Genomic DNA, 24,202 nt, shown 5'->3' on the forward strand with positions numbered 1-24,202 from the left:
AAACCTCAAGGCTTTGATTCTCTGAAATCCTAGCTTATAAGGTATAAATGTCCTAGTGACTAGGCCTATTGTGCCAGAATACCTTCATGCTGTGATTCTCTGAAATCATAGCTTATAAATTATATATGTCCTTGTGACTAAGCCTTTTGTGCTATTACTAAATGCCTCGATCCCAGACGATCATGGCTTATAAATTAAACTTGTCTACGCGACTAGGCCAATTGTGCTATTATTAACTTATAAATTAGGATTTATGATAAGATCCTAAATAAAATAAATATCCTTCCTTCCCTGCCAGCAGGCATTTTTAAAAAGAAATCTCAAGGGTAAACCTAGCCTATATGACGAGGCCAAGATGGTAGGACCTATTCAGGAGATTCAAATCCTTGTTAACATCCGTAAAATGTTAACACTCCTGGCAAACGTGGTTCGATAAAATCACGTAAGTCATCCCTAGATTGGGTTATTCCAAACCTTCCTTATTAAAATAATCATCCCTTAAGGAGGAAGTGCCACGGGCTATAATACACTGTCCGATTGCGACATCAACAATTGTGATCTTTTGAAATTCCCCATCCTAAGGGGATGAGCTATGCTCAAAGCCCTCTAGACGATAATCCTGTCGTCATGTCATTATTATGACCACTGAATGACAGTTGATTTAAATTAAAGTACTAATCCTGTCGTCATGTCATTATTATGACCACGGAACGACAGTTGATCAAATTAAGTGCTAATCCTGCCGTCATGTCATTATTATGACCACTGAACGTCAGTTGATCAAATTAAGTGCTAATCCTGCCGTCATGTCATTATTATGACCAATAAACGACAGTTGATTAAATTAAGTGCTAATCCTGCCGTCATGTCATTATTATGACCACTGAACGTCAGTTGATCAAATTAAGTGCAAATCCTGTCGTCATGTCATTATTATGACCACTGAACGTCAGTTGATTAAATTAAGTGCTAATCCTGCCGTCATGTCATTATTATGACCACTGAACGACAGTTGATTAAATTAATGGCACTGATCATGTCGTCATGTCATTACTGTGACCGTTGAACGTATCATCAGTGCAATGACTATATGTCTTAACATCTTGAGAGATGTTAATTGATAGGCCCCCAGGCCAGAAATTTTAATAAAGACAGTCGTAACTTACAACTCCCTGTCAAGAAAAGGCAAGAACACGTTCAGGCCTAAATACCTTAATTCTACAAAATCAAGGTTGATAATATAAAGTTATCCCTGTGACTTGGTCTCTTGTGCCATAATTATATAATATTAAATTAGGATTTATGATAAAAATCCTGAATAAAATAAACATCCCTCTTTTCCCTGCCAGTATGCAGTTTAAAAAGAATCTTAAAGGTGAGACCTAGCCTACACGGCCAAGATGGTGAAACCTACTCAAGGGATTCAGATCCTTGTTAACACCTAAGCACGTGTTAACACTATTGACAAATGTGATTCGGGAAAATCACAACAGTCATCCTTATATTGGATTCCTCCAATTTTCTTATCTGGCCTAGTGATTTAGAAATCACGGCTTGTGTCATCCTATAAGATGATCACATTATAAACATCCGATAGTGATGAAGTGCCTACGGGCTAAACTTGTTGTCCGATAAGACAATGACAGTGGTGGTCTATGACCTCCTGTCTAAAAGTGTTGGACCAGGTCCAAGCAAAATAATCGGTAGGATCCATACGATCTCGACTAATAGCATCTGAGAAGATGATCATATTATAACCATCCCTCAGAAGGGAAATGCCCACGGGCTATACCTATTGTCCTAAAAGACAAAAGACAGTTGAAGTCTACAACTCCCTGTCAAGAGAAGGTACTGAATGCGATTCAAACCTTAATACCTTGATTCTCTGAAATCATGACTTATAAATTAAACCGTCCATGTGACTAGGCCTTTCGTGCCACTAGTAAAACTGTTATTGTTTTTATAATTAGGTTAAGTTATAATACAAATCCTAAACAAATGTGATTAATAAATTAACCAAATATGGTCTCCGTTACCATGGTTAATGAATTGCCATAAAAGACAATTCCATAATAAGCTCCCAAGTAAACTATTGTCCTTGTTTTATGTAACAGTTCAATTAAATGGCTGGCTCAGATAAAATTAATAGCCACCCAATGGAGAACAATGATAACGCCCGAATTAATTTAACGGGTGCTGAACTAAAAGCGTTGGTAGACGACGCAGTTAAGAAGGCCTTAGAGCGGCAGTACGAAGAGTATAGTGGGACTCGTGGTAGGACCCTATCTATACCACATTCGAAGCCTCCTTCCAAGAAGGATGAACCCAAGAAGGAAGATGACGAGCGTCACTCTTCTAATAATCACAACGATCCGTCTCAACAGATCATACTGAATCAAGGACCCCATGATAAGGGTTGCTCCTACAAGTACTTTGTTTCATGTAAACCCCGGGATTTCACTGGGGAGAATGGAGCTGTAGATTGTATGACATGGTTAGATGAATGGATACGGTTGTGGACATCAGCGGATGCGCTGAGAGGGATGTGGTCAAGTTCGTGTCGCAATCATTTAAGGGTGAGGCCTTAGCCTGGTGGCGGTCGTTGATTCAAGCCACCGGGAAAATCCCTTTGTACAACATGACTTGGGATCAGTTCGTTACTCTTATCAAAGAGAATTACTGTCCTCAACATGAAATTGAGAAAATTGAAGCTGGCTTTATATCCTTGGTTATGACAAATTTAGATTGTCAAGCGTACCTCACCAATTTCAATACACTGTCCAGACTGGTTCCTTACCTAGTAACACCGGAACCAAAGAGGATTGCTCGCTTCATTGGGGGTTTAGCCCCAGAAATCAAGGCCAGTGTTAAGGCCTCAAGGCCTGCTACGTTCAGGTCAGCAGCAGACCTGTCGCTATCTCTTACACTTGATATAGTCAGAGGCATGGCTGCCAAGGCCTCTGAAAATGGAAAGAGAAAAAGGGAGGATGAGAATTCTCGTCGCTCCGATAGGAAGAGTTCCGGGTTAAAAAGAGACAGTCAGCAGTCGGTTGAGAAAACCAAGTGCGAAACCTGTAGGAAATACCACCTCGGGAAATGCAGATTCGAATCTCAGCCCCTACCTTGTGGAATTTGCAAATCACAGGAACATAAAACCCTGGATTGCGAAAAGCTAAAAGATGCAACCTGTTACGGTTGTAATGAGAGGGGGCATGTCAAGACCAAATGCCCTAAGAATCAGAAGAAGCCCGAAGAAGCCAAAAGAACAAACGCATGAGTCTTCGGAATGAACGGCCAGAAGATGGTGCAGTATTATAAGGATACAGCGGGTACCTTTCTTATCAAACGGTTATGAAGAAAATAGTTACTACTGGCACATATAATTCCATAAGAGATCATATTTGTTGAGAACTATTGACTCCGCATGTTTAGGATCTCAATCATTTGATATGAGATAGGAATTTGTCATTTGTACCTAAGAAAACGCTCCAACAAATCTTAGATCGATGTTGTATCTATTAAAAATCACTCTGTTCTGATATCCTCGTGGCAGACTTTTGAGCTGTCCAAAAAAATTCATCAATATAATAAAGACAGAAGTGACGTTTTGATCTCCTGTCAAGAAAATGATGAATTCGGCCGAACCTTAAATGCCGTTTATGGTCTTTCATGACCTAGACTAAACATAATGAATATATATATATTAAATAACGTTCATTGAGAATGTTAGTACTATATTAGCCTATATGGTCTATAAATACCATGGTTAGTATATATTAAGGCCATCTAGATAAAGAGTAACAGTTGTTGGTTTGCAACTAATAAATTGTTTTAATGGCATTAGAAATCTGGAGTACTTTCCCTAACCTTTATCATAAATTTAAATGCCAAACTATGTTTGATAAAAGTACCATATGAGGATTGGCGTATACTGGCGTGTCCCATAGATTATTTCCATGCCTGATCAGTATGGAAGTTAATACATGGAACCCCGGAACTACCCCAATGATCATATTATACAAATATCGACTAGTAGTATTCGAAGAAGATATCCATAATATTGTCCAAGTAAAGCGTTCCGAAATAAGGAATTCATGGACTTATAACATAAACATATCACGTATTAACACAAACAATAATGAAGGAACAGGAGCCTGAAATATGGAAAGTCTCTGTAGTCTCCCTGTATCTCGATTATCTCTTTCTAAGATTATCCTGTTTATCTCCCGAAAGGTGAGAAGGGTTGAGATGCATATCCCGTTTAGGACTGCATCATTATTATGAGACCTACCACTAATCGAATTCTCCTACAACAATAACTACCGTACCGGCATAAAGGCTGCGCCTTTCGAGGCATATACGGTAGTAAGTATAGATCGCCTGTTTGTTGGACGGATGTTGTAAAGGTCCAACTATCAGGACCAGAAATAGCCTTCGAAATAACGGACGAGATTGTCCAGACTCGAGGCCAACTCAAGTCTGCCCGAGATAGGCAGAAGAGTACGTAGACCCAGAATCATTAATTGGAGTGATGCGGTTTGGAAGAAAGGCAAGCTAAGCCCGAGATACATAGGACCTTTCAATGTTACCAAATGTGTCGGGTCCGACGCCTATGAGTCGAACTTACCGGAAGAGCTCAATGGAGTTCACAATGTGCTCCGCATCTGCAATCTAAAGAAATGCTTCACCGATGGATCATTGATGATACCTCATACTGATGAACGTATAAATGAGAGCTTGAAGTTTGTGGTAAAGCCTTGTCAATTAAAGACCGACAGGTGAAGAAGCTTAGAAGAAAACATGTGCCTATAGTAAAGGTTAAATGGGATGCCCGGAGAGATCCCGAAAATACGTGGGAAGTTGAATCCACGATGAAAGAAAAATACCCCAAATTATTTGAGTAAATCTCGGGTCGAGATTTATTTTAAGGGGGTGAGGATGTAACACCTCGAAATTTTTGCGTCCAATAATGTGCCGACACGTGTCCTAAGTTTACACGTGGCATTGAAGGACTAAAATTGACAAACCTTGAATATATGTAAATTCGAGGATTATAAATGTCAATCAAGGGTAATATACTTTATAGTATCCCTAAATGATGCTCGTACCTTCAAACGGATAAATCATGGATCGTACGGAAACGAAACGCGAAAGAAAGTGAGAGATTACAAGCTATAGGGGTTAAACGTGTCAACATGTTTAATTATACCTCTGAGTGACCATTTAACGAACCCGAGGCTTCGTAACAGTAAAATACGCTCACTAGAATAAAATATATAAATTTCGCGAAGTTCCGTTTTAAAACGAGAAAGTTATGATCAAATCCGTATGCGAGGGGTAAAAAGCGTCAATAATAAAAGTTAAAACCTTTCTAATAATATTGAAAATAACCAAGGGACTGAATAATACATATAAATAACACGAGGCCCTTAGTTGTAAATAACCAAGGGCCAAATCGCAAGGTTGCCCCTTCGGTTCCGAAAGGTCAGGTTATTAATTACAAAGATTCTGATCATGATTATAAAAGATTCAAGTTACCCCTTCAAAACCCGAAAGGTCAAGTTGATGAATACTAAAGATTTCATTATTTATTACTAAAGATTTTATCATTATTACCAAGATTTAGTCATGATTATAAAATATTCAAGTTACCCCTTCAAAACCCGAAAGGTCAGGTTAATGATTACGAAAGATTTCGTTATTAATTACCAGATTCTCGTAATCATTTCAAAAGATTTAAAAGCCTTGAAAAACCACCCTCTCGCGACCCGCGTTGAGATTTGGGGTAAGTGATGGCGGGCCGCGAGCCCCCTAAGATACGCGCATGATTTTAAAAACCAGGCGACCCGCGTACAAGGTGCATGGTTCCCCCATGCGGGCCGCGTCAGGCGCCCAGATGCAGAAACATGCTTAAACTTGGCTGTTCAGCCTTCTAAAAGCCAAGACCTGCATTTAAACCTTCAAAGTGACCCCTAAACAACTCCTAAACACTAGGGACACATGTTGGAAGGTTGGGGTTAGTTGGGGGACTTGTGTGTCAAAATTTGTTGTGAAACCTTACTATAAAAGGGCATGTTTGGTTCATAACCAACACACAACTCAAAACACACTCCTCTGGTCATTCTAAAGGCTCTCAAGCATTTCTCTGTATACTCTAAGCAAGACCCAACTTCTGTAAGTCGTCTAGATCCTTTGTAGTTTGATTTATGCTTAGATAACTACTAGAAACCAAACCGTCGTAACTACGGTTTGACTTCAAAATAAATCCGTAATGGCTCAGTCTTATTGCGGATCAAAAGTAGTTATGAGTTGGTATTTATGTGGGTAATAAACCCCTAAAAGGGTTTCCCCTGATCACCACTCTAACCATGTCAAATGTCGAGTCAAACGTGCACCTAAAAAAGTCAACAGAATGTCGTTTTGGCGAATCTTGCATAATCTGTAATGTATATGCTATGAAACCTGTTTAGACACTCATAAAACATGATATTAAGTATATAAACTTGTTTGCGCTCGTTTGAATCGACCATTTGCTATATTGAACCGGTTCGGAGCCGAATGTCGCAAAAGTTTGACTTTTGCATTGACTTCAGTTCTGACCCGTTTTAGTGAGGTATAGATATGCCTTAGGACTCTCTTAGGACCAGGTTACATGATGGTATAACCCTCTGTGACCGGTTCATTGTTTGTCCGAATCTTTTACGCATTTCCGCTAATCGCCTAAAAGTTGACCGTAACGCCCTTTATAAATTTAAACGAGGTTTTCGGACATGTGAACGGATCATGACCTTGGTTACTGATTTCTAAGCATGTCCCTAAAATTTCATGTCAATCCGAGGTCCAGAATAGGAGTTATGCCAAATGGCGCAAATTTCGGAACTTTGGTAATTAAATAGCGCATTTAGCATAACGCCTACCTAAACCAAGATTTCGTCCCCAAAACTTTTACCTACTGTTGTAAAATAATATTTGGGGATTTTTAAAGATTTTTAATCATTTTTACCCTGCTCATAACCTACGGTTATGGCTACGGTTCGGTAAATACCGAATATACCCTTTTGGGCCGTAACTTGAGTTCTATAAGGTCTTTTGACCCGATTCCAGTTGCTACTGATTTTAAATAATAAATAAAGTATTTTAGACTTTATAAACTGGTCGGGAAACTCAGATTCCCTGTAGAACTCATAAACCCCTTTAAGAATCTTTAAAATGACCGAAAAACCCCTACGGGGCGTATAAAGGACAAAAAAAAACTCATTTCGGGCATTACGGAAGGTATCCTACTGATACCACAACCTCTTTAAGGCATATTAACTTAGGAAACAAGCGTAAGACTCTTACGGTTACCCGATGCGCCTTTTGCGCGTACGGTTCGGCGTACGTAACTAGTTTACATGAATTAGCCGATGCGGGTCAAACCATATTGTTTTGACCCCAAAATCCAGAGTGTGAATATAAGACCCATATAAAACAAGTCTTCGAACTTGTTTGGGCGAAATCACCACTTGTTCCCGGTTTTCGCCTCTCACGCGATTAAACCGTATATATTCCTTTGAAACTGACCGGTCTAAGCTACGGCTATTATAAAGACCCGTTAGGATTCTAATAGGTTGATGAAACCTTCGTTCCAGATTAGGAACCCAGTAAAAGTACTTGCGACTACTGATTAGAATATACGGCTGAGTTATTATTCTTGCTATTTAAGACAGGAGCTAGCTCAGGTAAATACTCTTAACTTATTTCCCTATACGGGCTTGGGATACGGTATAATAATACCGCTTGGTCGGGTATTGAATATTTAATCGGATTGTGATTAAGTTATTGAGGTAACCCGGTTTGATCTGTATTGTTTGAAATAAAAGCCTTTAGGGGTTAATGACCATGTCCCGGATATCCTTGACATCATTGTATTATAAAATGGTCACGTCTTATGCACGGGGTGTAGGCATACACCTAACAGTTGCATAAGGGAAACGGTATCTCACGCTCAGTGGGCCTATACTTGTGATGTGTCTATTAATCATGACTCGGTTTCTATATCGGGCCCTGAACGTACAACGAACATGTAAAACTGTATACAAGATCATAACTATGATTGTCCCAAGTTATAAAAAGATTAATCTTGCCTCTGGGTATTTTAATCAAAAGATATTTTGTGCCATGTGCATTCAAATAAATTTTCAATCATTTTCCAAAATGAGTCAGTTGAGTGTATTTACCAGTGTAAACTGACGTATTTTTCCAAAAAGATTAAGTGCAGGTGCTATACGTAATAGGCTGGCTACTCCAGGCATCATTATTCAAGTCTTGCAAGCTTTAGATGTCAAAGTCTGTTGAACAATACTTTTCGATATTATTATTTGATCCCCTGTGGATACCTTTCGACTATTTGTAATACATTTGATATTACGAACAATAGTTGAATATAATTATCTTTATGCTTCCGCTGTGCATTATTATATTGTGTGGTTTGACTATGATGTCTCCAACTACGTCACGGTAATCCCCACCGGGCCCACCGGTGATACACGTGGAAATCGGGGTGTGACAGGCAGGTACCCTTCGCGCGAGTGGGAGTACCCTTCGCGCGAATGGGGGCTATTTGTGCGAACGAAACTTCGTTTTGAACGTTTTAACCATTAACCGACTATGTTTTTGAGTTCAGTTATGTCTTTTATTATATTGCATAGTATAGTAACAGTCCTATAGTCATATAGATCACAGAAGTCATGTATGGAGGTAATAACCTCATTATAAGTTCACTAATGCACAAGTTCATAAACTAAGTTAACAAACCGGTTGGTCGCGAATAACAAAAAGTAAATACCGAATGTAAAAGCCAAACAGCCGAACAAGAACAACCGGTTGGTCGAAGAAATGAGTAAAAAGATTAAATGAGGGGTGCATTGCTTAAATCTGAATCAGGTTGTCAAACAAACACTACTAAAGATGATCCGAAACATTCCGAATAACTAGCAGAAGAAAACGTGGTGTTTGTAATGATGTTTGGGAATTAAACATCATAGAAGGCGTGTCGGCTTCTTCTGCTAGTGGTTTCTTTAACTAATCCATTATCATCCTTGGTGGTTTCTGTACCCATCCCCGCTGATAACTAGCAGAAACGATAAATAACTAACACGAAGATCTCTGCGATCGCTAAGGTTTCCATCAACGGACTGATCGGTAACGTTACTCTACCTGTGCTCCGATTTAAGCGGCGTATTCCGATCAACGTTTATCGACATTGTTAAAGGTGATAAAGAGTTTAGAAACCCTAGAATGATTGTGTTTTTATTGAAAAAACGGGATACTGGAAAAAACAACCTTATATACGGCACGTATACAGTTATACGGCCCGTATACAGTTATACGGCCCGTATACATTTGGTAACATCAAAAAGTTTGAAAAAACCTCACAAAATAAATCCATTGAACCGTATACGTTTACTAATCACATACACATGTATACGGCCCGTATAACTATATACGAGCCATATATAGTAAAATCAAAAAAACATTCCCTGCCAATTTTCCTATTAAAAACATTTTATACGGGCCGTATAATGTTATACGGCCCGTACACAATAGGGGTTGTGAAAATAAGATATAGGTTATATGTAAATAAGAGGGGCCTTTTTTATCAAATGGAGAGAAAGAAAGAACAAAGAATGGAGTTGAATCAAACAGACTTTATGAGAGCATTCACATCCAATCCACTAAAAATATACATACATTTCACTAAAAAACAACTTCTATATCAATATATTTCCACTAAAAACAAATACTTTTTCTCTCTCATTTTCAATATATATTACAATTTTCTCTCTCTTTCACTCACAACCACTTTCAATATATATTAAAAAATTATAGTGGGTGAACAGTGTTCCCTCAAATATACAGATGAACAGTAATATTTTCTCTCTCCTCCACTCACAACCACTTTTTATACTCTTTACATTTTAAAAACCCACACACTACATATGAGACTGGATGGGAATGCTCTGAGAAACAATATCCCATATGATCTAACCGCCATTGACGTCGCATTGACCTATCTCTCCTCTGAAGCGTCTTTTTTCCTTTTTGTTTTCTCCTTCAAAAAACCAAATGTCAGTAGGTTTATTACAACTTAAAAGAATCATCGCCAACATCTCCATCCATCTCAATTTTATTTATGGCTGTAGGCATGAACAAATTAGCCCTATTGTGGGCGTTGGTTTGGGGGCGTTTTGGCTCATAAACGCGAGCTGCTCCACCCCTGGTTGGCATTGGGCATAGCGTTATCCTTTTGGCGTGGGTATTGAGCCTGGCGTGGGGCGGGAGCTGGGTGACATGACTGACTTTGGTTGGTTGGGTGAAATTTTAAATGGTTTAAACAAAAAAAAAAAAAAATCCACATAGCTGGCCACTCCAAGCTAAGCCACGCCACACCCCTAGTTTTTTAGACCATGTGTAGTGGTAATACCTTTACCATTGGGTGTTTTGCGCTATGTGGCAGCCCAGTCAGCAATGGGGCATTATGAGACGTTTTTCTAAAATGGGTGTAGTGGGAATGTGGACATTGTGGGGCATTATGTTAAAAAAGGGGTGTAAACAAAATTAAATAAAAAAAACATCAAAAATACTTTATTGGGCATTATGTTTAAACTTGCATGTGATTGGCCAATTCAAAGTTCTCTCCGGCGTGGAATAAAAAACGCTCCAACCCAATTTTGGTAAAAAAACGCCCACGGGGGCGGAGATGAGGGCGTGGAGGGGCGTACTCGAACCAAAAAACGCCCAGAAACTTCACCACTACGGGTGGTCTTAGTATTATTTTGTGAATCCCACCCTCACCACGTGTCAAACAATGCACTAGACCCACACCCCTCCACAACAACGCCCCTTTTACATCAAAGACGCTCTCTTTCATTTGTAATTCCTTTTCATTTGAATATATATCACATGAAACACTGTTATGTATTATTGTAGTTTTAATGAATCAAGATTAACATTGTAAATATGAATTGCATTAGTTTTCTAGTTGCCCCACTTGATTTTTTATCAAGCTCGACGTTTTTATACGAGTTCCTCACGAGTGAGAATCTTGAACATTTTATATGCAACTTTTTTATAACAGCTGATTTATTCATTTGTTATTGATATGTATGAAAATTTTCAACTTTTAGCAGGATATATAAGATGTTTCCCAATAAGAAAATAATCGCGAAGTATGGGGTTCGAGATTGTTGGTGGGTTTAGATCTGATTTAGATGTTTTTTTAGATTTTACAGATCTGCGATGGGTGCTATAGCGGAAGTGTAGCAATGGCGGTGGTGATGCGTCAGCGAAGGTGGTGTGATGGTGTTGGTTGCACCAGATTGATTGTAGAGAGAGGGGGTTGAGGGAAAGAGAGTGAGTTTTGAGATAGAGGGATAGAGAGATTATATTTATTTGGTATTAGGGTAAAATAACCAAAATACCCTCATACGGGGTCCATTTGGTCAGATTTAACTATGAAAATTAACTGAGTTATAGTCAAAGGACATAACGTGCAAGGGTTTGACAACATTAAGTACGTTTTTTTGTCATTTTTTAAGGTAAAGGACATACTTTGCAATTTGATGTAAACACAAAGGACGATTTTTGTAATTTACTCTTTATTTTATAACAATTAATCAGTTATCGTCGTATTGTGGTTTCTGGATATATAATTGATAAGTTTATATTATAGGTAAGGGGCCCAATTTTTTTTGTCTTGCACAAGGTTCAGAAGTTTTTTTTTTTTTTTTTTTTTTATCATTCTCGAGGACGACCCTATTCGTCATGAATTGATGCAACTAGGCTTTCCCAAAAGCAAACATATTCGTGTGGAGAGTTACGGCTAGCAAAATCCCATCGGGTGATGAACTGTCAAAACAGGGAGTTCAAGTTAGAAATATAATTGTCCATGTTGTTGTTATATGCAAGAATCGGCGGACCACGTACTAGTGTCATGCTTATTTGTCAAGTCTGTATGGTGGGTGATTAGTGTCTGATTAAATATCCTAGCCTTAGTCTCATGTCTTTAAGTCAAGCATATATTGAACAAAGCGTGAAAGATGCAAGCCAAAAAGGAAAAAAAAAAAAAAAAAGAAGACAACAATGTGTATTACAGTGGCAAATTTCAGAAGAAATGGTTTATACAGAAATTACAAATTGTTTAAAGGTGTTAAAAAATCAATTGGAAAGCTTATAGAAGAGATATAAAGAGTTTACTTTTCTTTGATTGAAAAGCTTATAGAAGAGATTATGGGAGTCTACTTTTCATTGAAAGTATGCGAGGTGTTGTGTTTATGGTGATTTATTTATGTCCCCCTTTCATCATGTTAAAAGATTTGATCACAAAAAACTTGTTCTCCATAATATAATATAGGGATATTATATTAAGGCTCTAACTTACTTATGGTTTGGTAATAGACATAATAGTAAATGATTGAAAGTCTTGGTGTTATTTGTATATGATGTAATTTGTTTGGCAGCCTCTACTGTTCGTATTGGAGAGTAGGTAGTGTCCGCGGTTTCATTAATGAAGTTCACTTTACAAAAAAATAATAATAATAATATAGGGATATTAAATTTAAGAGTTAACTGTCATTTTTGTCCTTGTGGTTTGTTTACTTTTGCCATTTTGGGCCAAATTTTCAAAAATACATCAGTTTCCTTCCTGACATACTGGAAACGTGCCACTTCGGTCCAAAAATTAAAACCCAGTTAGATCAGAATAGTTAAATGAAGGGTATTATTGTCAATTCATATATCTTTTATTTTCACCTTATTTTACGAATTGACAATAATACCCTTCATTTAACCTGTCTGAATTAACTGGGTTTTAATTTTTGGACTGAAGTGACACGTTTCCAGTATGTCAAGGAGGAAACTAGTGCATTTTTGAAAATTAGTCTGAAATGACAAAAGTGAACAAACCACAGGGACAAAAATGGCAGTTAACTCTAAATTTAAATAGCCCAAACTTTCATCACTTGACCAATATCACTTCCCACTTTCGATCTGTACCACACCACTCTCAACTTATTTTTTTCTGCCACTCTCAAACTAATTGAATCCTAACCTAGTTAGTTGATGTTAGATGCCATGTAATAAAAAATGCCGTGTCAATTGATATGACGTCACCAAACAAAGTGTCTCATCGGCAAACAAAACTAAATAAGTTAGGATTCAATTAACTTGGGAGTACCAAATGAAACTAAGTTGACAGTGATGTATAAATAAAAAATTGAGAGTGATATCAACCAATGATAAAAATTGAGAGAGGTTATTTAAATCAAACTTTTTAGGTTATCAAAATAATCAAAAATCAAAATTTGAAATTTAAAAAAGCACCTCAAATACAACAAACAATGAGAGCACAAGTGTTAAGTGTAAATCTTGAACAAGAGGTAGGCATGCAAAACTAGTAAATCCAACGTCTACTACTCAAACAAAATCACCTATATATACCCACACATTTCTTGTTTATTATTTCCACTCACCATATTCAAGAAACAATAACATTTTTGCTCTTATTCGGTTTCTCTCTCTCTCTCTAAAGACTCTCTCTCTCTCTCATTCATTCTGTTCGTTTCTCTCTCTAGAAGAGAGGACGAAGAAGAAGAAGAAGCTCAAAGATATGGTGTCTACCCGTCGCAGTGGATCTGTATCCAAGCGATCATCTTCTCCAGACCAACACAAACCCCCTTCCCCCAAACGCCCAAAGGTCTTCAATTTCTTCACATCTTTCTTCATTTCCATGCAATTTCGCTTCAATTTCGTTTCAATTTCGCTTCAATTTGGCTTCAATTTGGTTCAATTGCATGTTTGCAGGTTGATAATGGAGGCGCATCGGAGAAATCGACGCCTCAGGAACCCTCACAACCGCCTGTTGTGGAGAATTTCAAAGAATTAAGCTCGCCAGAGCCTGTGGATCCGCCGGAAAACGCTGCCGGAAGTTCTCATCGGAAAGAAGGCCAGGATGTTACTGCCGTTAAGGCTGAGGCTTCCGTCGTCACTCCGGTCGCTCAAGGTAGTCTGTTTTTGTAACTTTTGTTATATAGTTGTTAATTAATTGATTGCATGTTCGTTACTGTAAGTGTTTCTTGTTGTGCATTTGTTGAATTTGATATACCACTTGTGGTTGTGGATGTTAACAACTGTAGATGAGTCAATGAGTTCAGTTATAGGATTAGTTAGGGTTTAGAAGAAAATTAGGTTTCTATAACAGTATAGCACATGCCTTGGCGGTCTGCATGTCTGCTAACTTCATTGTGGTTAAAAGATTTGAAGCTAAGTCTTTGTATTGGTTTTGTTGAAGGGTCGGTGCCGGTTTTAACGGAGAAACCGCGGGCAGTTACTTCATGGAAGACGCATTATCAAAGGTCTGAAATCGCGAGACCTTGGTGCAGGCTTCTTGCTCAGACTTCACTGGTTAGTAGTACTCACTGTTAAAAATGCGTTTTATTTATAATTTAAATGAAATCTGTTAAAACGCGTAAGTTAAGTTTCTTGAATATTTATCGAATGACTAGATGATATGCATGCATTGTTTCTTGCAGAACCAAAGCATGACTGCTTATACGCCAACCTTTTTAATCGGGTCAAACAAGAATGCAAATGTTGTGATTAAGGATGTAAGCGCGGTTCTTTGCAGTATCAGGCTCAATGAGGTATTGGGTAATATACTAATATTTCATGCCACCCGTTTAGGGATTCACATCACATTAAGCAGAAACATTTCACATGAATTTTAGGATTGTTATTTGCAGTATGAATACTTATTGTTTGTCGACATGATCAGTGCGAAGGCAGTTCTATGGCGGTGCTTGAAAGCAAAGGAAGCAAGGGATACGTTTATGTTAACGGGAGGGTTATAAAAAAGGGTACAAGTTGCGTTTTGAGATCAGGAGATGAAGTCGTTTTTGGCTCTTTCGGAAATCATGCTTATGTATCCTTCTTTTAGCATAAATATTTTGTTTAAATGCATTATTTGTTACTTTCGTTTCAAGATTTTTCTTAACTTTTTTTCCCATAGATTTTTCAGCAACTGCCTGATGTCTTGTTAAGAAGACATAGAAAAGTACTGCATATTGAAAGACGTGCAGGGGACCCGTCAGCAGTTGCAGGTGCATCTATTTTGGCATCTTTATCAAATCTGCGATCGGATTTATCTCGTTTGAAGCCTGCTGTTCAAGCTGCACCTAAAACTAATATTGAAACCGCTAATCCTGATGATGAGATCGATGGTTTAGAAGTAAATTCAGCTACAAATACTGAAATCGGAGCGATAGGCAAAGTCACACCTCTTAAATCTGTAAGTGTACGTTTCAGTTACTTATTCAACGATTTTTTAACATTTTTGATTGTGTTGATGAATACAATATATTTTTACAACAGCCACTGGAAACAAGAGATTGGAACAGGGATTCACTCTCTGCATCAACATCAGGAACGTCTGTAAGATCTGCAATATTGAAGGAAGAGATTCTTGCTGCTATTATCGACGGGTGTGAAGTTGGAGTTTCTTTCGACGAATTCCCGTATTATTTAAGGTTTGTAGTGTTTAAGGTTTTGTGTTTTCACCATTTTGTTATGTTAGTGAAGTGTTTTTGACAATCCGACATCTTTATGCAGCGAGAACACAAAAAACGTGCTTATTGCAGCTTCTTATATACACTTGAAGCATAGAGACCAAGTTAAATACGCTTCCGACCTTTCTACAGTGAATCCCAGAATCTTGCTTTCGGGTCCCACAAGTATGTTTTCAGTTTTACATCTTTATCATTTGTCGATTTAAAGTTTACATCTTTATTCATTTTACAATTTTTCATTCTAAACCCCTTTTCAGATTCTGAAATTTATCAGGAGATGCTAGCAAAGGCACTTGCGTATTATTACGGTGCCAAGTTGCTTATATTCGATAGCAATATGTTTCTTGGCGTAAGACTTAATCTATCTGATTACTACGATTAATTACTTATAGTATTAAATCTGAAAAAAAGAGATTTATTTGATTGAATTGTTTATAGGGTTCGTCATCGAAAGCTGAGCAATTGAAACAAAGTTCTAGGTCCACTCCTCTGTTAACAGGCAATACAAGTAACCCTAGTGAATCAGATGTTGTGGGAAATGAAAATAATCCTTCTTTTCCCGTTGACTCGCAAAACAAAATGGATGTTGACTCTGTTTCTCCAGCTGTAGGACCCTCCAAAAGCCCCACGTTTAAATTGGGTATGCTACTCCAAACAAAATGAATTTGCTTGATTTTTGTTTGTTTCGGTTATTTCATTTTATAACAAAATGATGTACAATTGTGTAGGTGATAGAGTAAAGTTTATAGGTGGAGGCTTACACCCTTCTTCGTCAACTTCAAGGTACAATTCAGTTTCCGCTTGCTGCAAATCTCATTTATTTGATTGGCTTTCTCATTTATTTTTGTGGTTGTTATGTTTCTTGAACTTAGAGGTCCAACTTCTGGGGCCCGCGGGAGGGTTCTTTTACCGTTTGAAGACAATCCGCTCTCGAAAATCGGTGTCAAGTTTGACAAACCAATTACCGATGGGGTTGATATGGGTGGACACTGTGATGGTGGTTATGGATATTTCTGTTCAGGTAATTTAATAATATTCTATATTAGGGGTGTGAATTTCTGACATGACACGAACCTAACACGAAATTTGCGGGTTTGGGTCTAGTCTTAAACGGGTTTGGGCCAGTTTCAGGTTGAACCCGCGAGCCCGTTTAGCTAAACGGGTCGGTTCGGGTCAACCTGGTTGGGTTGGCGGGTTGACCCGTTAAACCCATTTATATTATATTTTATTACAACATGTTTTATGTCAAAAATTAAATTAGGTGCATATTTTATGCCATAATTATAACTTAAAAAGAGAAATTGACATCAGATTTTATACTTAAAAAATGTATAGTATTATATACATTTGTGTTTTTAGTAAATTTTAATTTTAATATATTCATCATTTGCGGAAAAAAATAAAAAATAAAAAAATTCGGGTTGAAAGAGTCGTGTTCGGGTCAATCCGCGAATACCCGGGTTGTGCCCGGGTTCATATGTATGACACAATTTTTGGGTTCGGGTCGTGTTCGGGTCAGGATGAATCCGCCAACCCATGAAACACGACCCATTTAGCACCCCTATTCTATATGCACTAAAGCTTGAATTGGCTTGTTTTTGTTGGCATCTTCTCCTCCTCTGATGTGGTGTTTATAATGCTTTTTATGTCTACCAGCTAATGAACTCCGTTTGGATTCAACGGGTGTACAAGATCTTGATAAATTAGTCATCAGCACCTTGTTTGAGGCAGGCTTTCTTATTTTAGTTTTGTTTATTCTTTGTAGCCTCAAAAAAGTAATTTTATTTCTTTATCTGGCAGGTTGTATCCACTGAGAGTAGGAATATTCCGTTCATTCTATTCATGAAAGATGCCGAGAAATCCATCGTTGGGAGCTCAGAAGCGTATTCAACATTCCGAGATTGGCTCGATAAACTCCCAGACAATGTTGTTGTAATCGGTTCACAAACTCACACCGACAATCGCAAAGAAAAGGTAATATTATTATTCAAAATCACCCGTTTTTGGTTTTCCAGAGTCCATTTGAAGTCGTATAGACGTGGAGGTCGTGTTTGTGGGTTCAACCCGACCCGAACCCGAAAATAGTGTCATACATATGAACCTGAACACGACCCGAATATTCACAGGTTGACCCGAACACGACCCGTTCAACCCGAAATTGTTTATTTATTTTTTATTTTTTTTCTGGAAATTAATATATTAATATTAAAATTAACTAAAAGAAATACAAATGTATATAATACAATTACATTTAAATTAACAATCTTATGTCAATATCTCCTTTTAAGTTATAATTATGGCATATAATACACACCCAATTTAATTTATGACATAAAACAAATTGTAAAAATATAATATAATATAAATGGGTTAAACGGGTCAACCCACCAACCCGACCGGTTGACCTGAACCTGATCCGTTTAGCTAAACGGGTTCGCAGGTTCAACCTGAAACTGATCCGAACCCGTTTAGAGCAAACCAAAACTCACGAATTTCGTGTTAGGATCCGGTCGTGTCAGAAATTCACACCCTTATATAGACGTATAGCTTTTAGTTATGGCGTTTAATTTGCTTTTATTGCAGGCGCATCCTGGTGGTCTACTTTTCACAAAATTCGGCAGCAACCAAACCGCTTTGCTCGACTTTAATCTTCCGGTAATGTTTTTTCTTATAATCTTTTTCTTATTTGGATAAAATACAGTTAAAAGCGTTTTGAAAGAGAATTGTACGGTTTTCAGGATATCGGAAGATTACATGAAAGGGGGAAAGAGGTTCCGAAATCAACAAAGCTTTTAACAAAACTTTTTCCAAATAAAGTGGCCATTCACATGCCTCAGGTTTGTGCCCTAAATCCTCATTGATTTTTTGTCGTGACCGTTTCTATTTTTTTTTTAACTTTAAATTGTGAGAGCTTATGCAGGATGAGAATCTCCTTGCTAGCTGGAAACAACAACTGGATCAGGATGCTGAAACTTTAAAAATGAAGGGAAATCTTAATCATCTACGTAATGTAAGCAACTTCCATTATCTATCAATTACTAATGTTCATGTGAATTTTGTGGGCACATAATGGTTTACAAATTACTATGTAGGTTTTAAACCGCACTGGATTAGAATGTGACGGGCTGGAGACATTGTGCATCAAGGATCAGTTGCTTACAAATGAAGGTATGTTCAGCTTTTTCTCTTCTATTGCAGGAACATGCTTTACGTGTAAAATATTTTTCTATCTTAACAGAAATTGATGTTTAACTTAATTTAATTATAGGTTCTGAGAAGGTTGTAGGATGGGCTTTAAGCCATCATCTAATGCTACACGCTGAAGCCGATCCAGATGCAAGAATTGTTCTTTCAACCGAGAGGTAGATGAAATAAATGAAACTAAAGTGTATTCCTTTTTTGTAGGGCTGTAATCGAACCGAACGAACACGAACAAGGCCATGTTCGTGTTCGTTCGTTAAGGAAATTAACATGTTCGTGAACTGTTCACGAACGCATACCGAGTATAAGTTTATGGTCGTGTTTGTTCGTTAAGGAAATTCAGTCGTTCGCGAACAGTTCATGAACACTAGTCTTGAACAGAAACGAACGCAAGTGAATAAAAGTGAACGTAAACAAACATTTAACTTGAAAATAAAAAATAAAAACAATGTTAACCTTAAACATTGAACATCAGTGGTTAAATACGACCATCAAATGATAAATCAAAACACAAGTCTACTATAACCACCAAACGATGAATCAAGTTTAACTAACTTAGACATAATTATCCAGAATTACTTTGATATAATTATTCAAAGTTTAACTAAAGACATAATTTTTCCAAAAAATGTCTTGAATATGTTTAGATAAAAGGTTTATTATTTATTATGTTTAGATAAAAGGTTTAACTAAAGACATAATTTTTCCAAATTTTAGCTAACTTCCAAATTTTCAATATGTTTAGATAAAAGGTTTATTATTTATTATATTTTTTAGTATAATCAAACGAACACGAACAAACGTAAACGAATGAACATGAACGAACGTAACTAAACATATTACGAAACGTTCACGAACGCAGTCGAACAAACGAGACCTTTGTTCGTGTTCGTTCGTTGAGCTTATCGAACGAACATAAACGAACTTCCCGTCGAACGGTTCACGAACTGTTCGTTGAACGTTCGGTTCGTTTACAGACCTACATTTTTATGTTCCCATTTGTTTGTATTGGGAATATGTACTTATTGATCGATTAACATTACCACTTGGCAGTATACAATATGGTGTTGAAATTCTCCATGCAATTCATAATGAATCCAAGAGCCTAAAGAAGTCTCTCAAGGTGATTTTAGTGATTTGCTTTTGTTGATTATTGAAATACATTGCATACCGTGTTCATAGTTGTCAATAGCGGTCGCTATAGCGAATAGCGTAGCGTATAGGTCAAAGGTCACTCACTACAAGGTATGTAGCCATAAATAGCGGGATTTCAGTTTTTTATTTTAAATTTAAATAGCGATTAAATATAGCTATAAAATAGCTGGATTTTAGGTTTTTGTTTAAAATACATGGAAAATAGCGTATATCAGGGTATTTTGGTATAATATACAATTATACATATAAAAAAATTTGAATTTTTTTTCTAGTGTATCGGTATTTATGAAATAGCACCCGCTATTTGTCGCTATTCGCTATGTAGCATACAGGTAACTGTCGCTGTTCGCCATTAACAACTATGGTAATGTTTGAGAAAATGAATATAATACTTACACACTTGCAGGATGTTGTTACTGAAAATGAATTTGAGAAAAGACTGCTGGCTGATGTCATACCCCCTAGTGACATTGGAGTTACGTTTGATGATATTGGAGCCCTAGAAAAAGTCAAGGATACTTTAAAGGAGTTGGTTATGCTCCCTCTACAAAGGCCTGAGCTTTTCTGTAAAGGCCAATTAACCAAGGTTACGCTCCGTCTTTATATATTTTTCTTGAATTTTGTCAGTTTTTTAGTCGTCTGTTTAGGCCAAAACAGAAAAATCACCTATGGTGAAAATGCCAACGCTAGAAAAAGTCAACGTTGACCAGAAAGTCAATGATGTCAACAGGATAGAAATTACGTTCTTCGTCTTATGCATACTGATCTGACATGGCTATAAGGCATGTAAATATAAAAATGTTTTTGGAATAAAACTGAGATCTGATATTCGTTTTGAAATTACAGCCATGCAAGGGTATTCTTCTGTTCGGGCCACCTGGAACCGGAAAGACGATGTTGGCTAAGGCTGTGGCTACGGAAGCTGGTGCTAACTTCATAAACATATCCATGTCAAGCATTACATCAAAGGTCAATATTATTATTTACAATTAAATTACTTCATTAACAAATCTGTTACTCATGTATTTTTATTTTCTATTAATCAGTGGTTTGGTGAGGGTGAGAAGTACGTCAAGGCGGTTTTTACGTTGGCCAGCAAAATTTCTCCCAGTGTTGTTTTTGTGGACGAAGTACGGTTATGATATATTTCATTTTCGTATTATTATTATTATTATTATTATATTATTATTATTATTATTATAATTGTATCTTTAATAAACTAATGAATAAAACATACTTTAATTGATACTTGAAGGTGGATAGCATGTTGGGGCGGAGGGAGAATCCCGGGGAACATGAAGCCATGCGTAAGATGAAAAACGAGTTTATGGTAAATTGGGACGGTTTGCGCACAAAAGACACAGAACGAGTTCTTGTTCTTGCAGCCACAAACAGACCTTATGATCTTGACGAAGCAGTCATTAGAAGGCTTCCACGTAGGTAAAATACGTTCCGATTCTTTATGATTCGGTCCATAACATGTGAAAACGGATATTTTTAATGTTTTTTTTTTCTTTTCAGATTGATGGTGAATTTACCAGATGCTCCCAATAGAGCAAAGATATTAAAGGTCATACTAGCAAAAGAGGATTTGTCTCCAGATATGGATTTGGATGCAGTGGCAAACATGACCGAGGGATATTCCGGAAGCGATCTTAAGGTTTATATTTCTACTTTTTTGTGTTATATTCTTGAATGCTGTAAAAAGCTGGAAACAACCTTATTTTTCCGATATCTTCAATTGCAGAATCTATGTGTAACTGCGGCTCATCGCCCAATTAGAGAGATCATAGAAAAGGAAAAAAAGGTATATATATGTTACGTTTTATGATGCAAAATGTGAATGATTTTGTTATGAATGAAGTTTTTAATATATATATATATATATATATATATATATATATATATATATTTTTGCTTTGATGGCAGGAACGTGCTGCAGCTATAGCAGAAGGCAAACCTGCTCCACCGTTGAATGAAAGTTCCGATATTCGGCCTTTAAATTTAGAAGACTTTAAATTTGCTCATGAACAGGTAAACAACACACCCCTTTGACTAGTTTTTTGTAGCCTTTTATTTTTACCTGTTTGATAAAACGTAACCTGGATCCACGATTTTTATAGGTTTGTGCCAGTGTGTCTTCGGAATCTGTAAACATGAACGAGCTTGTGCAATGGAATGAGCTCTACGGAGAGGGAGGTTCTAGAAGAACGAAAGCGTTGAGCTACTTCATGTGATGAGTTCTAATAAACAGAGGAGAATAACATGTGAAAATCGCCATCATGTTTGTACAATGAAAGTATAGGCACTTTTTTTCTTTTGTTAAAAACTTAAATTTACTTTTTCTGCCATTTGTTGTATCTACTGAAAGTAGTATTTTGTGAGGTGGCATAAAGGCAGATGTTGGTTGGTTAGGGCTGCTGCATCAGCTTTTGTTTTGTTTCTCCCTCCATCTCCCTTTGTGGTAATTTTGAGGACACTTTCTTTTTTTTTTTTTGTTAGTTTAATTCAACATAAATTCGGTTACAATTATAAGTTATATCAACCTTGTGCATAACTTATAACACATTAGCTTTCTTTCTTTTCTTTTCATTTTTTAATGCCATTGTGTCAACACATTTGGCTTTTTTTAATGTAATTGTCCTATGTAGGTAAACTGCAGTTGTTCGTGTATTGTTGCACGAAATTTAGGTGATCCATCTAACAAACGTGGTAGATGCTGTTTTAGTGAATGTTTTAGAGTGAATGCTTTGTGACACTTTCAAGCTGTCACTGATGATGGCACAACATATTCATAAAAATATATCTTGGTCAACGACGAAGGTGCATAAAAGATATGGACAATTGTCGACATTGGCTAATACAAATCTACATTCGATGAGAGAGCCGCAAAGGTAAGAAGGATCTCGTTGACTTGGTTAATCCAAAAATGTTCTTGCCGAAAATGGCCGCATAGCCTTCCTTTATTTTGGTTAAACAACGGTTGCACTAGATTGTAGCCGTTGGGTTATTAGTTCCTCAAAATCCTTTATTTTGGTTAAACAACGGTTGCACTAGATTGTAGCCGTTGGGTTATTAGTTCCTCAAAAGGCTTTTATCGATGGTAGAATAAAATCACATCATTGATCAGTTGAATGCTCGAATGTGACATCCCTAACAACTTTGTACCCCTCAAACCATCAATAATGGACGATCGACATGTAGAGCTTCATGTAATGGCAATCGTATATCATCGTAAGGCGAGGGAAAAACGGCTCATACATGTAGCTAAGGTCATGAATTATTGCAATACGACTCTCGAAAGATATGTCAATAACACCTCAATAACTGAATTTTAAATGACACCTGACTAAAAAGCATTCACAACTAGCACAAACGATATCATACCATCTGTTTTATCTCAATGAATAACTATTGAATAACATGTAATTATGGTAATCAGGGGCGGATCCAGGGGTGTTTTGGGGGGTTCCCGGGAACCCCCTTGGTTTGAAAAAAAAATGGAAAAAATTAGTGGAAACCTTATATGATTTGGAAAAAATTAGTGAGAATCTACCAAAAGGAACCCGGTGGAAAATATTCGTGGATCCGCCTTATATCCATACAATTTATATTACATGTGGAAAAATGTTAAAGGTCATTATTTCCAGCCTTTCTGCTCATACATGTATGTGGTTATAAATTGTGTTTTGTTGGTCATTCTTTTTGTGTGATTTTCCTTTTCTTTTCTTAGACTCGGTATAAGCTGCAAGACACGTTTGTGGTTTAATGGGTTTTTTTTTTTTTTTTTTTTTTTTTTTTTTTTTTTTTTTTTGCGATTTAACAGCTCCAACGCTCGAAGGTCGACTTAGTTATTCTTTTTTATGTTTTACATTTCCGTCTAAATACATGTGCGTACTTCTACGTTTTTACGTCTACTTTTGTATGGTTTAACAATCCCGCCGCAAAGTGCGGGCCCTACATACTTATTGATAATATATTGAGAGTTTTTTCCCAAAAGGGTGTTGGTGGAAAAAATATTAATCAAAATGGGTGATTTGAAAAATATTTACCAAAATAGGTGTTTTTCATTTATTTATTTTTTTAGCTTACTTTTTTACTTTTCTTTTATTTTACTTTTTATTCGGTCAACCTATTATTTTTAACATGGTTTGATTAGAAATAAAAAAAATTAACTCTGTTATTTATGAAAGCCAAAAACAACTATTTAAATATAGGAATCAAACATATAGTTAAGAGTCTAA

At 36.9% G+C, this 24,202-nt stretch overlaps 2 protein-coding genes and 1 long non-coding RNA gene across 5 annotated transcripts; all 3 read left to right on the forward strand.

The window, feature by feature from the left end:
- Nucleotides 1-2,123: 2,123 nt before the first annotated feature.
- LOC110943868 lies at nucleotides 2,124-3,277 on the forward strand. The gene is made up of 2 exons (XM_022185599.1): nucleotides 2,124-2,428; nucleotides 2,896-3,277. Exons 1-2 carry the CDS (start codon nucleotides 2,124-2,126, stop codon nucleotides 3,275-3,277), a joined length of 687 nt encoding a protein of 228 aa, XP_022041291.1.
- A 2,678-nt stretch (nucleotides 3,278-5,955) lies between these two features.
- LOC110939344 lies at nucleotides 5,956-8,298 on the forward strand. The gene is made up of 3 exons (XR_002592186.2): nucleotides 5,956-6,174; nucleotides 7,632-7,721; nucleotides 8,250-8,298. It is a non-coding gene; the product is annotated as an uncharacterized LOC110939344 (long non-coding RNA).
- Nucleotides 8,299-13,507: 5,209 nt separating this feature from the next.
- On the forward strand, nucleotides 13,508-22,452 carry LOC110941715. 3 transcript variants are annotated; one of them, XM_022183374.2, is made up of 28 exons: nucleotides 13,509-13,735; nucleotides 13,843-14,041; nucleotides 14,330-14,442; nucleotides 14,571-14,681; nucleotides 14,813-14,959; nucleotides 15,047-15,331; nucleotides 15,409-15,563; nucleotides 15,646-15,767; nucleotides 15,860-15,951; nucleotides 16,041-16,242; nucleotides 16,331-16,385; nucleotides 16,475-16,623; nucleotides 17,259-17,329; nucleotides 17,403-17,576; nucleotides 18,186-18,257; nucleotides 18,341-18,439; nucleotides 18,523-18,612; nucleotides 18,695-18,770; nucleotides 18,871-18,964; nucleotides 19,857-19,926; nucleotides 20,365-20,544; nucleotides 20,805-20,927; nucleotides 21,005-21,088; nucleotides 21,214-21,398; nucleotides 21,480-21,618; nucleotides 21,706-21,765; nucleotides 21,888-21,992; nucleotides 22,082-22,452. In XM_022183374.2, exons 1-28 carry the CDS (start codon nucleotides 13,649-13,651, stop codon nucleotides 22,193-22,195), a joined length of 3,453 nt encoding a protein of 1,150 aa, XP_022039066.1. In that variant the 5' UTR covers nucleotides 13,509-13,648; the 3' UTR covers nucleotides 22,196-22,452. The 3 variants fall into 3 exon arrangements, with proteins under 3 accessions (XP_035846204.1, XP_022039066.1, XP_022039067.1); XM_022183375.2 differs by having other exon boundaries at nucleotides 15,047-15,325; XM_035990311.1 differs by lacking the exon at nucleotides 14,571-14,681 and having other exon boundaries at nucleotides 13,508-13,735.
- Nucleotides 22,453-24,202: the final 1,750 nt, after the last annotated feature.

The sequence above is a fragment of the Helianthus annuus genome, chromosome 5 (genome assembly GCF_002127325.2).
Source record: "Helianthus annuus cultivar XRQ/B chromosome 5, HanXRQr2.0-SUNRISE, whole genome shotgun sequence".
Classification (NCBI taxonomy): Eukaryota; Viridiplantae; Streptophyta; class Magnoliopsida; order Asterales; family Asteraceae; genus Helianthus; species Helianthus annuus.